Genomic DNA, 18,549 nt, shown 5'->3' with positions numbered 1-18,549 from the left:
TCTGTATGCATCGTACTGTATGTGTTTGTATCATATTTCTTATGGATTTTCTTTATTCCTTTCTCTCAGTTTGGCACAAAAAAATCAGGCGAGTAAGCCTTGTCGGTGGGCTATGTTCTCCCGGGATGAAAAAGAGCTTCGAGTGCTGGGAATAGTGTGCGGTTGGCCTTAGACGTAGTTACGGAGCCTCGGCTGAGAGCACCGCAGAGATGCGCATGCTGTGGGTCCTGTGCCTGCTCCCTTCCATCATATTCAACGCCGGCCATGCCGTGGACGAGCAGCATGGCCATGAAGATGACTTCGAAGAAGAGCTGAGTGCTTGGTCGGAAGATCTAGACGGTTGGCCCATCCCTCTCCTCGAGAAAGCCACTTCTGAAACCTCCCGTCCCAAAAACATCTTCCTAGAACGAGACGCTAAGAGCGGATGCGTGTGCCGTATATCTCCGGGCCTTTGGGCTCTGTGCTTCGGTGTCACATGCGAAGAGTTTCCGAAGGAACTAAATATTTCTGTTTCTCCATTAATACGGGTGAAAACTACTGGCATTAAAGTGATAAGGCGCGGTGACCTTTCGAATTTAAAAGAAATGCAAGAGCTCGAGATCGAAGGGAACCCATCTCTAGAAAGACTGGAGCCAGGCTGCTTTCAAGGCTTGGAGGCCCTCGCTAATCTTTCGATCTCTTTCAATGCTCAGCTGAAAAATTTAGAAACTGGAGCATTCGATGGTCTCACCTCACTTCGAGAATTACGTCTTACCAAGAATGGGTTCCAGCGAGTATCCGACGTGGCAGGGGCTCTTTCTCCTTCGTCTCTTCCAGCACTCCTACGCCTTGGATTAAGCGAGAATCAATTCCGTTACATCAATGAAAACGAACTGGAGCCTCTGGGTGGCAGCTCCCTCCGTGAGTTATCGCTGATGCTGTGTCAATTAGATCATGTTCACCCAAATGCCCTCAAACCTTTAACAAACTTACGTGTGCTAAGGCTAGGAGAGAATAGCCTCGAACCTTCAGTTTTGGCTTCTCTCATTGAGTCTCTTAACTCCACACTTGAGAAGCTGGATCTCTACCGATCCGGCTTCCGACGCCGCCCACCTTTACCCCTTCTAAGAGCCGTAGCAAAGAGGAACGTGACCGAATTGATATTGGGCAGTAATCAATTCGAGAGGTTATCCGTTGACTCCTTTCCCCGTATGCCTTGGTTGTGGCATCTAGATCTCCGCGGTGTGGTTTGCCTCAACATTGAAACGGGCACGTTCAACGGAATGCCGCAACTGAGAAGCCTCTTGCTGGGGCACAATAAGTTAGCGAGGGTGGAGCCTGGAGTCCTGCCTCCGTCTCTGGTCACCCTTGATCTCTCCTCCAATTCCGCCGACCGCCTCTTTCCCTCTTACTTTTATCTCGGAGAAGGCGGATTTCAGAATAATACCAACCTCACATCTCTTAATCTGTCATTTAACCGATTGATAGGATTATCAAAGGGAACATTTTTAGGGCTGAACACATTAAAATTTTTATCTTTGAAAAATTGTACACTCTTTCGCCTTGGGTCTGGTTGTTTTTCACCTCTGAGGAATCTCATCTTTTTGGACCTTCAAAATAACAGATTTCCCTCTTCCGAGCTAAATATAGAATCAATGTTGGGATTATCTAATTTAAAGGTATTACAGCTTGGAGGTTGCAGACTGGAAAATATTTTAGGTTCACCCTTTTCCAATCTAATTTCTCTTGAATATTTAGATCTAAGGAACAACGGACTCGTCGCGTTAGATCCCACCCTGCTATCTCCACTACGGAATTTAATTGGGGTAGACCTATCTGATAATGTACTATCTCCATGGAACTCTAGGCGCTTGTTTTATTCAAATGAAAAGCTACGTATCCTCTTTCTTTCCATGAATAAACTGTCAACTCTAACGGGCAAAATGCTAGATGATTTTTCAACTCTCTCCCGGCTCGATTTTAGTGGAAATCCTTTTTTGTGCGACTGTCGTTTATTCACGGCAAAGACTGACTTCGCTGAAAGTTCTGAAGTGACCGCTAATTATACAAACAATGCAACTGATTTAGTAAGCAGTTTGATACACCAATTGCGGAAAAGTTCTGCCCTTTGCTTTTCTCCTGACAGATGGCGCGATGCCAGTGTCGCCGATTTTCTGGAATCCTCGGTATCTTGCCCAATACCATATGAGGAGATTCCATATGTGTTGAATTCTAGTCACACTCTACCTCAGTATTTTTATGCATTCATAATTTTTCCTTTGATCATATTGGTGATAGTTGCAGGATTCATCTATCGCTATAGGTGGCATTTGAGCCACTGGTTATTCCTAGCTAGAGCTCGTCAACTACGGATTAGTCAGCTATTTAGTGGTACAGGATTCAACGTTTCCTCGCCATCAACCGGAGAACTTCCACAGAAAAACTACCAGTATGACGCATTTGTTTCATATAGCAATGAGGATGGTGCATTTGTATTAAAACTCGTGGAAGAACTCGAGGAAAACTATCCATATCTCCGTCTATGCGTGTATGAAAGAGACTTTGAGATCGGGACTGTGATCTCAGAATCCATCGTTCAAAGTGTGGAGTTATCTCGCTGTACGGTACTTATACTAAGTGATGCATTCGCCCGATCTCAGTGGTGCATGTGGGAACTACGCATGGCTCAACATCGTATATTTCATGACGATGGCTTTGGAAAGAGCGGCGCAGCTTTCGTGCTGATACGATTGGGATCTGTTTCTGATGAACTGTTAACGCCCATGCTTCGCTATTTAATACGAACACGGATTTATTTGCAATGGGATCCGGATCCTCAAAAACAGCATTTATTTTGGCATAAACTAAGAGCGGCATTATCACCTGCTAAGTTGCAGAATCCTAGAGGAATCAGGGGTGCGCCACACGACATACTGAAACCAGATGGAGCTACTGGTAAGACCAATTTAAAGAGGCAAACGCAAACTGAAAATAAAAATAACTTGCCGGATAGATACATGAGTGTTACAGAAAATAAAATGTAGCCTTAATAGGCATAAAATGAAGTTGTGATTGATTATACAACATATATCAATAATATTTTTGTCACCTGTTGGAATAGCAAAATCCACCATGCATATTCAATAAGTGATTGTTATATTTTACCTGGACAGAATTGAAATGCGAATATTTGTTAGCTAATAGACCAAACTTATAATTTATTCATAAGCAAAGCTTTCTACACCTGTGTTTAATTTTATTTATTCATCAAATTTTTGTTTAAAAAAGTGAACAATCCAAGATGGACCAGGTAAGGAATTGGCCAGTAGTGCAATAATCCACACAGGAGAACTTTATCTGAGGCATTTCATCTCTAACTTAAGTCAGCAAACACTTAACATACATTTCATTCTGACTCATGAAGTTGGCAATACATTCCCGAATATAAAATAAATTTCATTTATATCTTAAAGGCTAAATAGTTAATTTGCTAAAGCTAGCATTTTAAAATACACATGCCAAAGTTAATGTTATCATCACCAATTTAAAAAATTGCAAATTTTATCACAAGCTATAAATAATGTTTTCAGATTCTGGAATTAAATAATAATTTTCCAATGAAAAAAAGGTGGTGAATCTTAGCAGATTCCACTAAAGGATGTGGGTAATAGGTGGGGGTGGAAATCAAAATCAGCATGCCCACCAATTAAATGGAAATTTTCTCTGAATTTAGGAAAATTCTCTTCCCTGAGCAATAAAATACTTTTTATTAGTAAGCATGGTACTTTTTGCGACTCAAGTTCTTCTTAATAGGAAAAAGAGTTTTTAAAAGGGATAGCTCTCACCATAACATACTTCTACGGAAATGGGTGGATTGTTCATGAAATTAATTTGAATAAATGCAATAATTTCTTGGTAGAGGTGGAAATAAAGTGGGCCCAAGTGGAAATTCTTAAATTTCCTCAGGCATTCACTGAATTTTCACCTCATATGAGTTCCATGTACATTCCAACACTTTGTTCTCACAGGACTTTCTTCATGTACAAGGAAAAATGCCGTTGTAAAGAAAATTTTGTGTTCATGTATTTCATATAAAATAGAACTAATATTACTACATAGCCTATACATTATGGATATCTTCAAGGGGGAAAAGCTACACAAAACCGGTTTTCACAATAAAATTAGACCTTAACCATGTATTAGGCACTAATTTGGCTATGACCACAATAACCTGATATCATGGTATTAAAAGGTCTGGAAAACCGAGCCTTAATTAAAAATTAAAAACCCCAAATGCCAAAATGTGCAAAGAACAGCACATATCACTCAAATATATATTGACCTGCATGTAACAAAATGGTATGCCTCTAATGATATACATTTATTCATTCATTTCATAACACATAAAGAAAACTATTGATAAAATGTTTACCACAAGATCTGTCGGGAAAGGATCCAGCCATGTCATATTTTGAGAAAAATAGCCTCCCTAGGATAATGAGGACTTATTCCCCTTGGAACATCACACACTTGCCCAGTGCCTCTTCCACTTCTCAAAACAATCAGCAATATCCTTTTTCAGAATCACAATCAACCATCAACCATGTATGTATATATATGACCATCGGAATGGTCATACATATTTATAAATATTATTATCATGGGTAATCTACTGGTTAAGGTAGGTTTTGGATGGACACAACTACTAAATAAATATCCTGTTTCTCCTCACAAAACACAACCCAGCATCCGACTCTACAAGTCTGTATTCACCTCCATATACTTCCTTCCTCCATTCATTCTGTCCAACATCTTTATCCTATTCCTGATCCTTCTTTGCTTCCCTAAAATTCTCCCCTCTATCACAATCTTTGACATCCCATTGTCAATCAACATGATTTGCATAGATTTTTCCTGTCTCCTTATGATTTCTCCCATCAAACCCCTTTCCTCCTCTACCATAACCAGCCCTTACCCATTTATTTTCACTTCTGTCCACTTCACCTTCTCCATACCCACATCTCAAAAGCCTCCAATTAACGCCTATCATTCTGCTTCAATGACCATGTTTCCATTTGGCATATAACTACACTCCATATCAAAGTTTTTACAAACCTTTTCTGAACATCTTTACTGGATGTCCCTGTCATAAATTCCCTCCTCCTAGTGAGAGCTTCTTTGCCTAATGCAATTCTTCTCCTTATGTCCCCACTATTTAAACCATTTTAGTCAAAAACACTTCTGAGATATGTAAACTGTTCCACCTGCTCCAGTTTTCATGCGTTCATTATAATTTTTACCTTAGCCTTTCTCTTTCTGGAAAACTACAACACCTTTGTTAAATTAATACTGATTCTCATTTAATATCTATCAAACAGAATTTCCAATTAAATCAGCAACTGATTTAACGATATTGCTGCTGACTTTCATACCTATCAGCAGTTCTTCCCATGCCTCTATAATCATGTCCTCCACACATGCATTGAACAGCACAGGTGATTATGGTCAGCCCTGCCTTACTCCTCTTCCTAACACAGCCCATTCAGACTCTCCATCCCCCAAATGCATCTGAGCAGTCTGAGACAGGTACAGGTTAAGGATTAGCCTCCTATCCCTCCAATCTACTCTTATTTTCTGCATTACATTAATTAGTTTTTCCCAATTCACCAAACCAAAGGCCTTTTAGAAATCTACGAAACAGGTAAATACACCCAGATTGTACTCTATATTCTTCTCTACTCGTGATCTCATGACTGCAATGGCATCACATGTGCCTCTTCTCTTCCTGAACCCAAACTGATCATCACCTAAGTAATTTTTTGTCCTGCTCTCAATCCTTTGTTGATCATCTTGAGAATCTCTCTAGCTGGGAGCGATATCACACTTATTCCTGGATCTTTCCACGTTCAACTAGTATTTTTCCTGACTTATCTTTAATTGTTAACGTAGATTTTCCCTTCTTATTTCCTAATACCATTTTAACCTTCTTGCTTGGTGCACCAATTTCACCCTTCCTCTGTTAAGTTTTCATATCCTGATAATCTATCTTCCACCATGCTTCTTTTGAACTATTTGTTACCATCTCAATTTATTACTTAACTGTTTGTACTTCCCTCTGCCTAACTCTGTGTTTTCATTCTTCCATTTCCTTCCCTCATCTATCTTACCAATCATTTAATCTGCGATCCATGGTTTCCTTGTCCTTTTCCTATCAACAGTTCCTATAGTTCCTTTTGCAGCTTTCAATATCCCTTTTTTGATACATTCCCATTTTTCTTCTATAGTACTCCGCTCTTTACCATCATCCATGATTTTCTCTACAGCTGCCTGATACTCCTCTTGTCATTCCAGTTAATGCTTCTAAATTTCATCAAATAACTAGCCAATAACTGCTCCTATTATCTTGCAAGCACATGCTTTACATATTCTCAGCATATTACATTAGCTGATGGAGCTAATTGTGTTCTAATTTTTTTAAATGAATTTACCAACCTTTCCATTGTGGCTCAATAAATTCCATTAAAAGTACTTATTTGTGCCACTTAAAGAGAAATACGGAACACTTGGAGTTGAGACACAACCAGCTCATTGCTTTGGAATCAATTAGTAGGTACCTATACCCTTCATGAAAATCAGTTACAACAGCTGGAGGCTATGAATACTGTGCGGTATGAAGCAAATTATGATATTTTTACCAACCAGTTTCCTACTCTCTCCGGTGATAACTTAAACTCATTATACACGATTATAATGAATTAAAAAAATTTTGACTCATTGACTTCAAATGAATCCTACTGCTCTTGGCTTGGATAGTATGCCCAGGTTTCAAAAACCCATAAACCCTTTGCCTATTCGGACCTAATTCCCCTTCTTCCAAGTCAACGTTGTGTTTCTTATTTTTTTTAACAGCTAACTGAAAAGTCAACTTACATTGGTAATGAATAAGTAATCCCGATGATGATTCTTGAATACTCTTTAGTGTATCTATCTAAAGCATGAAAAATATTTTTCTACATCTCCATTAAAATATCACTATACTGATCACAACTTAACAAGACAAAAAAAAGCTTCCAGCATGAGAAATCCTTGTAGATCACAGAGAAATACACGAGCTAAAATGAGAAAAGTTAAACTATTTTTGCATGCCATTCCCTTTCAGGCTGGCACTGTCAAGAAAACCCTTATATTAATTATGTGGGCTGATTCGTAGTATCTATGAGGAAGGAATCTGGGGGGAAGACTTTGTGAGATCAGTTTTAGTTCCCATTCTGAAAAATGTAAAGGCTACATCATGTGAGGACTACAGGACAATAAGTTTGATATCCCACGCAACTAAAGTTGTTCTAAGGATCATAAGCAAAAGGATAGATAGTAGGGCAAATGATTACTTAGGGGATGACCAGTTTGGGTTTAGGAAGGGGAGAGGTACGCATGATGCCATTGCAGTAATGAGATTTATAATTGAGAGGAATATAGAGTACAACCAGGAGGAATTTGCCTGTTTCATAGATTTCGAAAAAGCGTTTGATAGAGTGAATTGAGAAAAACTATTGAGTATATTGGAGAAAATAAGAATAGATTGGAGGGAAAGGAGGCTAATCCGCAACCTATACATGTCTCAGACTGCTCAGGTGCGAGTAGGGAATGAGGAGTCCAGATAGGCAGTGTTAGGAAGAGGTGTAAGGCAGGATTGCCCATTATCAATGTTGCTGTTCAACTTGTATGTAGATGAAATGATTAAAGAGGTATGGGAAGAACTGGAGGTAGGAATGAAAGTGGGCAGGGAATTCGTAAAATCTGTTGGGTTCGCTGATGACCAAGCTTTAGTTTGTCAGTCAGCCAAGGGGTTCCAAGCATTGCTGAGTGAATTGGAAATTCAGTGCGACAGGTATGGGATGAAAATCAATATTAATAAAACAAAGGTTATGCGATTTTCTAGAAAGAAAAAGACTAAGCTAAACATTCAAATACGAGGGAAAAAACTAGAGCAGTTAGAACAGTTTACGTATCTCAGTAGTGTTTTGGACCAACACGGTCAAAGTAGTAGGGACGTAAGGAGAAGAATTGCGCTAGGCAAAGAGGCTTTCACAAGGAGGAGGGAGTTAATGACAGGGACGTTGAGTAAGGATATTAAGAAAAGACTCGTCAAAACTTTGATATGGAGCGTTGCTATGTACGGTGCGGAAACGTGGTATTGAAGCAGGAGGATAGACTTAGATTGGAGGCTTTTGAAATGTGGGGGTGGAGAAAAATGGAGAAGGTGAAATGGACAGAGAAGAAAAAAAATGAAGAAGTACTTGGTATGGTGGGCGAGGACAGGGGTTTGTTGGGAGAAATCCTATGGAGGCAGGAAAAGTGGATGAAGGGGGTATTGACCGGCAGTGGGATGTTGAAGAATGTAATAGAGGGGAGAATGTTGGGCAAACGAGGAAAGGGAAGGAACAGGATAGGGATGTTGGATGGAAGAAGGGAGGAAGAAGGTACTCAGAGATGAAGAGGGACCTGATGTAGAGTATGATGTTGTGTTTTGCTCGGAGTCACAAAATATTTATTTAGGAGCTGTGTCCATCCAAAAACCTACCTTAACCGGTAGATTACATAATAATAATAATAAATAATGAGGAAAAATATGCTCTTTTACTAACTTCTTCCCTAATGATTCATCCTGGCACCTTCATTCGCCTCGGCCACATACTGTTACATAAATGCTCCTTGGTTCCTGGAATTGAATAGACTTTTTTATCTTTAAACACATTCACTAATGGTTTCTTTGTTTACCCCTTCCCTTCAAACCACTCACTCTACTTGCATATATCTGATTTGTGACCTAAAAGATGAAATTGTGACTTTAAGGTGTTGCTTACATTGTGAGCTCAGTGTGCAGCGTGTGAAGACATGAGATGGAATTTCAAACAATTTTTGATCAACATTAGCAGCCAATCAAATATGTATTATGTAGCACATAATTATAGACCTCCACATTTTTCAAGCATTGCGATGTTAGCAGGAGTCAAGGCATCCATGGAACACATTATAATGTAGGTTGTGTCTTACCATCTACATTTTTCCATGACATTTGATAAGGTATTTGATTGATTGACATTTGATAAGCATATTAAATACTATTATTATTATATTTATACTGCATAATTTACCATACGGTATACTCAACAGTAAATTATGTTAAAAATGTGATTGGACCAGAAGAATAATGGCAATAAATAATAAATAAAATTAGAACTAAATTACAAAATAGTCCCAAGGCCAGGAAATCAGATAGGAGGGCTTGAGGTGAGTGATGTGCTTTCTAGGCTTAAAGACACAGTTTTTTGCTTCACCCCCAAAAACTTACCTTAAAACTGTAGAGTAGGGCACCAATGAAAGGAGAACTTATCTTCTTCAATTCATTCCAACATGCTACATGGCAATATGCACCATTCCGTAGGTCAATCTAAAAGAAGATTAAAATACACTGTGCAACTTTGGAAGGCTTTAACTTTGTTTATCTTCACTACTCTTGCTGTATCATTTGATAACCAATTGCCATCCGAGAATACTGGAAAGAAACAATAGTTATCTCATCACTTGAAGGAAAGGCAGTTAAGTACACATACATGAGATTCCATTTTCTCACCAAAAACATCCTCTAAATACCTTTCCACAACCTTCAGTCTCTTTTTACATAAATAATGGAAGAGAGGAATCTCCATGTCTCCTCTGCTGCACAGTGCATCTTTCTCTCCTCAAATAGATTTGCTTCCAACTTTAAAATTCTCTTGTTAAGTGTGACTTTTTCAGAAAATTGCCTCTGATCCTATTCAAATCCAAAGTACTTAGTCCTCCTTTAATTTGCTTCTCATGTTCATATGATAAGTGCCCCACCCCCTGCCTCATTACACTACATTCTTTCTCATGTACGAAGAATTGTGGCTAATCAACACGGAGGGCTATTTAACCGGCTACCTAATCAGTGTAATATGGATATCAACTAAATGTTTTACGCCAAACCCTTTTTGATTTTGCATGACATTTACATGAATTAGAAATATTCGAATAAAAGAGGAACAACAGAGTTATCTTTTCATCACTGAAATTTGAAATGCATGCGGGAAAGCATGACAGACGCATATAAAATTACGTTAGTCAGGTGTTTTCCATTCCTGAAGTTGCTCCCTTTAAAATGCAATTGTGTGGGTATTTTAAGCTCATGCACATTGCTGATGGGATGGTTTTCACATGTAACATCAGATCAACATCTGTGTATCAATCTCAAGCGTCATATATAGTTATCGTATAAAATTATGTATTTCCATTCATAGGGAGTTTGGTGGAATAGTTTGATTAGGCAGTGGACTACGGATGCCAGTTTAAGTTACCAAGTTAGTATTTTTTATTGCTTGTCATAGCCAAGAACGAAAAAGTTACAATGACAAGCAGGAATTCATTTTCTAACATCTATGACCGTATGTGCCAAAGCGTGCAGCAAAAAGGATGTGTGGAAGAAATATCGGAAAACTTCGCCAGGCTAACCTCTGATAGTGAGCGTTACAAGTTCGTTTCAAAACTATTGTACAGTTATGGTTTTAATTGGTCTAGCTTTGATGAGAAAATATTATCAAAGTGCGAAAATGAGTCTGTTCGGCTCAGGAATGAAGGAAACGAGTTATTTATTAAAGGGAAGGATGCCAAAGCTCTGAATCTTTACTCTCGCAGTGCCTTGTTTGCTCCACGCAATACTGAATTGTCAATGGCTTATGCAAATAGGTCGGCGGTGCTTGCCGCTCTCAAATATTTTAGGGATTCAGTGGCTGACATCGAAAGAGCAATGGAGTTGAACCTGCCCGACCATCTTAAGTATAAATTAATTAAAAGAAAAGGGGAGTGTTTATGCCAACTTGGAAATCATTCTGAAGCACAAAAGTGTTACAGTTATTCTTCCTCGTTGCTGAAAAGTGCATCGAAACTTCCGGAAAATAAACAAAAGGAAATTGAATTGAAATTATCTGCGTCCTTAAAAGAATGCCTTGAGCACAGTGATGTCCGAAAACCTGTTGATGTAGGTATAGAATGCCTACCGACATTATCAGGAAATGAAGAAGTGCCTTCTGCGTCAGGAAGTGTTAAAATATCGTACGATGAGAGTTTAGGTCGGCATATAGTGGCCACCAGGTATATCGGACCAGGTGAGTTGTATTTTACAAGATTGTGGATATATAAACTCGTTATTAACCTTTCAGTTTGATTTAAAATATTGTTTTTAATGCTTCAATAGGAGAAGTTATTGCCATCGAAGACCCATTTGCATCTATTCTTCTACCTGAATCCTTTCTCAGTCATTGTTACCATTGCCTAAGAAGATGTTGGGCTTTGATTCCATGTAGAAAATGTTGTCATGTAAGTGTATATGTGTTAAGTTCTTCATTAATTTCCGTGTGATTTGGTAGTAATAAAACCGCTTTAATACCCTTAAAAACTCATTTCATCGGTTTATATTTAAGGAAGCCAAGTTAGTAGATAATATATACATTAATAGTATTTACACTTAACATCGTTTCCTTTCAGATAGGCACAGGCAAAAATAGCCTGCTGTTAGATTAACTTAGAAAATTTGTTCTCTTTCATTAACATATTCCACAATTGCCTGACCTTGAACACTTATTTAGCCTATGACCCTATTGACATATATGAAATATATCAAAATAAATAATAAAAATAGTAATATAAAAGATATAGCTTATGTCATACAATTTGGCCATGACACTAATGTTCCTTATCTTGTCAGACTCTTCAACCACTTTCCTACATGACTTTCTACTCCTTGATCTCCACCCGTTCACTTTCCTCTAATATATATGGTCAGTAATTTGACTATCATCTATTGTTGCAACATGAACAAACCAACACATAACATCTTTTTAATATTTGGCCTTGGTGGGCGAAGAAATTTTTCTTAGATGTTGGACAGAAGATTGGTTCGCAGGGAGCCATTTTTCTTGGGAAACACTGAAATGATTGGGGGTCTATAGTTAATACCAGATTGGTGAAATTCTCTAACGCTTAGGAGGAATGCATGGCCCCTCCTGCCTACACCCAAGTTAACCTCTCATTTATAATCCTATTTCATCTATTTTTATTATAGACACCCCTCAAGTACCACTGGTGTCAACCATTTTGGTACTATTTCCTGTGCCCTATTAGAGGTGTATGCAGTGCAGACTCACCAGAATACTGTTCATCTAAAAATTTCATAATTGTGTGAAGCAGTATTTTTTGTTTTGCATACCTAGCCATTTTTTCATTGGGAAACTCAGTTTAATGGTTCATGACTTCAGCAAACATGCAATAAATATGGTGGCTAACACACTCATTACATGTGGGATTGGATCTGACAGTATTAAATTGTCCATTCTTGGCACTAATAGCTCATTCCTGGCCCTGGCCAGTGCTTGTAGTGATAGCACTCTTGATAAGTAAACTGCAGTGGATGCATACAATAAAACCTAATAATTTTACAGTTAAAGGGGCAGCAAAACTTGGACTTCAAAATATCAGCATTCAAAATAATTGGACTTGCTAAAAAGGCCATATGGTTCCTTACATGGTTAGTAAAATTGTGTTGCTTCCATACATGTACTTAAACAAGAGGTAAATGTCCTAGAAAGTTTGCAGTTTAATGTTTTTGTTATACTTTTTTCTAGCTGATTTGAGCATTTAGTAAAAACTAACTAAATGAATGCATATTCATGAACAAGATTCAGAAAACCATTGACTTCCTTCCTCATGAATTTGCATAAACTAATGTTTAATGTTAATCTAATGTGCTGATATTTAAATGGCATCTTTTATCAGTTGTCTTTTTCTTTTGCTGTGCATGTTTCAATTGAAGTGGGACTAATGGGTTCTACTTTTTTAAGCTGTGCCAAGATTTTCTTTCATTATCATGCACAGATATGAAACCGCTATTGAGTCAGCAGTATGCAATCACTTTCTGGTTTTCTTTTAGCATTCTGTACTTAGTGTGCTCATAATCATCCAAATTCAATATTATTGCTTCCCTTTTTTTTATAAAATGCATATTATTTTTGTCTTATTTCTCTCCTTTGTCTTTCTGTAACCATAATATCTGGGAGTTGGGCATTTCTCTGCCTCACATTTAATATCATTAACGTCTATTTGTACTTGTTGTTGTGGAGAAATATTTCAGTTAATATTCTGTTTTTCATCAATGGTCATTTTAAAAATGAGATACATATTAAAGGAGGCAGCATACTCCTCAGAGTTTGAATTAGTTACACATATATAAGTTATTGGTTCAAAAAAATGCATAATTTTAAATCATTCAGAATCTCGAGTAATTTTGTTTTGTTCTGTGAAAGATTGAATCTTAAAAAAATGCCCTTAATTCATTTTTAATTTGTCACACAGGTGTTGAAGCACAAAATATTGAAAAAATCTTGACATACCTCTAAGAGGTAATTCCTCCACAACTCTGCACAAGAGGAGTGGGCATACCTTTCCTTTGTCCTCAGTAAGGCAATAATCACTGAAAAAGTGTGGATTGTGATACTATTTTTTCATATTCATTGGAGTGATAGTTATAAAAAATCTCATTAATGGTAAATATGTGATGTGTTCATATTTATAGCTTTAAATTTGTATAAATACTTGTTCATACATTATAACAGGACCTAAAAATGGTCTTGAATTTGGTTTTTTTATTGGGCGTGTGGCCAGTTGTTAAAATGTTGATCAGTTAAGTTACTCAGTATAATGAAAGTAAATGAAGTATTGATGAACGATGACATTAAATAACATTTCCTGCAAAATTATTATTCAAGTAAATGGAAAAAATCACGAAAAAAATTTTTACCTTTCCTTTTTTTAAGAGAGAGAACTTTACATCTAGGTTTGCTCACGGCGTCATCTCAGGGCTTGATGGAGTGAAAATGAAGGATTTGGTGACCATATGCAAGTCAGCCCTTGTTCAAAGCACAATAACAAGTTGCCTACTTCTTATTAATACATTTGCCAGAGGTTTTTAAAAGTGGCTCAATACAACCTAATGAACATTGTATTATCAGTACCCTTCAAGGAAGGCAGAGGTTACAAACTAATATATATAATATATTATATATATATATATATATATATATTATATATATATATTATATATATATTATTTATATATATATATATTATATATTACAAATATTATATATATAATATATATATATATACACACACACGAGGGTCATCCGGAAAGTAGTACCCGTTCGTGAAATAAAGACACAAAAGTAAATATTAACAAACATAAAAAATTTTATTTGAAAGAGGATACTTTAAACTACTTCTCAACATAATCTCCAAGCAAATTAAGGCATTTGTCATAACGTGTGACAAGTTTCTGTATTCCTGCTGCATAGTCCTTCGCCGCCAGCTCATTGAGATACGCGAGGGACCCATCTTGCACAAATTTTTGCATAATGCAGATGGTGTTTAACAATTTCATGAACAATTGTTCGAGAAACATTGGGAAAATGCTCACAGATGTCATCAATTGTGACGCGCCGATCGTTCCTCACGAATTCGTCAACTGAGCTCACCAGTTGGTCTGTAATGACAGACGGTCTCCCCGAACGCTCATCGTCGTGTGTGTTCCCCCTCCCCATGTTGAAGTTGCGACACCACCGCCGAACAGACGACTCGTCCATTACATTGTCTCCATACACCTCCTTTAATTGGCGATGAATATCACATGGGCGAACGTTTCTTGCATTGAGGAATTTAATCACTGCCCTCACTTCACAACTGGCGGCGTTCTCAATTTTTTTAAACATTGTAAACAATCACAGAAACAACACAGGCAATGCTAGCGTCACGCAACTTGGCTCAGAGAAGGCAGACAAGCCACTGAAGCTATCTGACCTCGTCCAGCGGCTACTCGCGTCGTCAGCACTTCATGCGGCACGAACGGGTACTACTTTCCGGATGACCCTCGTGTGTGTGTGTGTGTGTGTGTGTGTGTGTATATATATATATATATATATATATATATATATATATATATATATAATATATTACAAATATTATATATATAATATATATATATATATATATAATATATATATATATATATATATATATATATAATATATATATATATATATAATATATATATATATATATATATATATTATATATATATATATATATATATATATATATACATATATATATATATATATATATATATATATATATATATATATAAAGTCTTTTATTTTGGAAAATATATATGTACTTTCATTATAGTACCTTGCATCTTGGAAAAATAATAATTGGTGTTATTTTTGGAGAGGGTTGTTACTGTCATGATATGATTCACTTCATGACTGCCCTTCTTGGACAATGAATGTATTTAACATATGGATAAAACAGCAAAATATACACCAGTATTCCATATCTTTATTTCCTACTTAATAATAATTTTTTTATAAATTTTTTATAGGATTGAGACCATTCTTTTAATTTTTTTAATTATCATTATAATGTATTGTACAGTCATATTCTGCAGCTTGTATGTACAAACTAATCCTTACTGCTATTATTTGCAATTCACAGGTCATGTTCTGTAGTGAAGAGTGCAGTTCAAAGTCTTGGAGCCAGTATCATGAAAAAGAGTGTTCAATACTTCCCTACATGTTAGAGCTTGATATGGGAAAAATGGCTCACCTTGCTCTACGAATTGTGCTGTTGTTGGAATTTTCATCCCTGAAGAATTTAATTAATTCTATTGATTTGAACCCATATTCAAAATGCCATCGAGAAAAAGGCTTTTCAGAGAATGGAAAGTATATTTCATCGCACTATACTCCAATATACCATCTGGAAGGCCATAGTAGTAGTAGAAATATTTCAGATGTCTTCAAACGAGCTTGTATATCATTTTGTATTGTAAGTTGCTTGAAAAATCACACTAAGTTATTTTCTTCTGAAGGTAATTCTGATGAAATAGAGATGCTTGTGGGTGAATTGATTCTAAGGCATATGCAGAATTTGCCATGCAATGCACATGAAGTATCAGAACTGCTTGTAGAAAAAGAAAAGGTCGAAGTTGATTATTCGCAAGACAGACCAGATCCTGAATTGACTTCATCATTGAATGAAATAGGTGCTGCAGCATATGCTATGCTCAGTTTGATTAATCACTCATGTGACCCTAATGTAGTAAGACATAATTATGGCAGCTCAGCAGTGTTGAGAGCAATTAGGCCTATACAAGAAGGTGAGCAGTTGCTAGACAACTATGGTTACCATTATGCTGTACATTCATTGAAATTGAGGAAGGATAATCTCAGAGAGCAGTATTTCTTTGAATGCATGTGCACTCCTTGCTCTGAATTGTGGCCGACCTACCATCTTATGCAAAACAATGATATTGGTATAAGTTTGCGGTGTCCTTACTGTATGATAGGACCCTTAGGAAAGGCTAATAACCCAGAAAATCAAACGGTTAAACAGATATCAGAGCTATTTTTCTGCAATAAGTGTGAGAAAACAGTTGACATAACAAGTTTGAAGGAGAAGTTAGTTAGTTCATCGGAAGAATTTAAAATTTTACTTCGTAGCATTTTAGCTGGTCATAAGGTAGATAAAATGAAGTTATTAAATCATTTAATTCTAATGGATAACACTTTGGTCCGACCTTGGAAAGAATACAATGATTGTCAAGAAGCTATTAAACACGTATTTGCACTAGAAGGTAATTGTTTTTATGTTTAAATCTGTGTGGGCATTATTTCCAAAATGTTATAACAGTGGATTCACTTTTCTGAATATTTTTTCTTCCCAACAGTAAATTCATTTATTATATTAAACTCCTATTCAGTCTTATCATGTGCCACCACATCTCAGGAAAGCTATAATTTTGGAATTATTGTTACTGTGCACATTTTTACGGAGCTCTCCTCATGACCCTCATTATTAATATAATTTTTTGAAGTGCCAATTGTGATATCATAATTAGCCGGAAAAGTGACCGTGAAAAAGGTCCATTTCTCCTAGTTGATCTAACAATGGCTTTTCTAAATTTGATAAACATTTATGGACCATAACCAATAATTGATGTAATGCAACCATATTTCACTTGAAAAAATGAACTCAAGTTGCAAGGAATGAAAATGAGCACAGCTGCTTTGGTCTTAGTTCACCATTCCGGTGATTTAAAGTCTGTGATTTCTAATTCAAATGTTGCTTGTTATTTCAACACACTTTTCACTGTTGCCTATTAGTAAGGCTCTATTGCAAAGCAGCATATTTATGAGGCCCCATATTAACATCTTTGATTTGCATTAAGTTTTTTGTGTTCCAGGTAGTTGTAATATATACACGAATATGTGTGTTGGCAAATTCCATCTCAATGCATGATTTGCATAGGATATGACAATGCTATCTTACCATTTCACACAATTCTTTTTCTCCATGAGGAAAAATGGAGTTAAGTTTTGCTGTCAATGGGCCCTCTATTGTTTCATTAGTTTCTCAATTTATAAAATAAGAATATTCAATAAATATTCTGTTTTGCCAGAGGGCAGAATCAGGTATTTTTTATACTTGCTCTCACTTCTGGGCATTTTTAGACAAGTTTGGCCAAAACTTTGTTTTTGGTACTTAAGAGTTTCATCAAGTTTGATACTAAGATGAAAATCTTGCTTATTTCTATGAATCGCTCTAAAAAGGGGCAAGTCTACAACACTCTTGGACCTACATTATTTTAATGATATATTAAGATATTTTATATAAACGTTTGCACTTCCACACTCAGATTTGATTGTATGTGGACATCAAATGACTGCTGTTGAAATTTAGGGTAGAAAATAAAATCTATGACTAAAGCAAGTATTATTATTTCTTTATTGTGAAAGAAAGCAACATGCCTACCTAACATACATATCCCAATACATTTTTCACTCATGAAATCACTAGGCTTATGACCACCACAAATTATTGAATTTGTTTCCGTATTCACATATTTCTTTACTCTCCCATGAAAATCTTGTGTTTCAGTATTTTTCTCTAGTGATACCATTTGGGCTGGTGAAATCTATTTTGGGGCCATGTACTGAGTGCTCAGCAACTATTGATCACTCCCTTAGGATTCCAGTTGAATGATACTGTAGATTCCCTTGGTATTGTAGTCTCCCAAGTATCACTTGTTGCATATTTTGAATGTAATTTTGTTAACTCCTTCCATCTCCAAATTCACTTGGTCCTTTGTGATACTTATGGGCTGGAATAAATTTTATGTTGTATTATCTTTGAATTCTTAATATCCAGCTTCTTGTTCCTTTTGTGTTTGGCAGAATGACTTCTCATGGCTTGTCTTGGCTGGTAGCATTGGCAGTTTCTTCAGTTTGTCTTGTTTGGCTCCATTAATATATCCGGGTAGCTGTTTCCTTGCTTGTTTCTCTTTAAGATTTTCAGTTCTCCTGTGCAGTGCTTTTCCCCACTTAGGTGGTTCAAGTTTGTGTGCTAGATAGGGTACTGACTTTCCAGTCCAGCTACCCAGGA

At 36.6% G+C, this 18,549-nt stretch overlaps 2 protein-coding genes across 2 annotated transcripts; both read left to right on the top strand.

The window, feature by feature from the left end:
* Positions 1 to 209: 209 nt before the first annotated feature.
* Positions 210 to 3,023, top strand: LOC139685796 (toll-like receptor 4). Its single transcript, XM_071582914.1, has one exon. The coding sequence runs from the start codon at positions 210 to 212 to the stop codon at positions 3,021 to 3,023; it is 2,814 nt and encodes a 937-aa protein (XP_071439015.1).
* Positions 3,024 to 10,145: 7,122 nt separating this feature from the next.
* On the top strand, positions 10,146 to 17,908 carry LOC139685664 (SET and MYND domain-containing protein 4-like). Its single transcript, XM_071582628.1, has 3 exons — positions 10,146 to 11,162; positions 11,252 to 11,373; positions 15,601 to 17,908. Exons 1-3 carry the CDS (start codon positions 10,406 to 10,408, stop codon positions 16,759 to 16,761), a joined length of 2,040 nt encoding a protein of 679 aa, XP_071438729.1. The 5' UTR covers positions 10,146 to 10,405; the 3' UTR covers positions 16,762 to 17,908.
* The last annotated feature ends 641 nt before the right edge of the window (positions 17,909 to 18,549 follow it).

This window comes from Hetaerina americana, unplaced genomic scaffold (genome assembly GCF_022747635.1).
Source record: "Hetaerina americana unplaced genomic scaffold, ioHetAmer1.1.p SCAF_12, whole genome shotgun sequence".
NCBI lineage: Eukaryota > Metazoa > Arthropoda > Insecta > Odonata > Calopterygidae > Hetaerina > Hetaerina americana.
Note: the sequence above shows the minus strand (reverse complement) of the source record. Positions and strands in the feature narration are given on the sequence as shown.

What these genes read in the sequence shown, in the direction of transcription:
- LOC139685796 (XM_071582914.1), top strand. Translation starts at nt 210, where the DNA reads ATGCGCATGCTGTGGGTCCTGTGCCTGCTCCCTTCCATCATATTCAAC.
- LOC139685664 (XM_071582628.1), top strand. Translation starts at nt 10,406, where the DNA reads ATGACAAGCAGGAATTCATTTTCTAACATCTATGACCGTATGTGCCAA. An exon ending in CACCAGGTATATCGGACCAG is followed by an intron (nt 11,163 to 11,251) that starts GTGAGTTGTATT and finishes ATGCTTCAATAG; the next exon opens with GAGAAGTTATTGCCATCGAA. An exon ending in CATGTAGAAAATGTTGTCAT is followed by an intron (nt 11,374 to 15,600) that starts GTAAGTGTATAT and finishes TGCAATTCACAG; the next exon opens with GTCATGTTCTGTAGTGAAGA.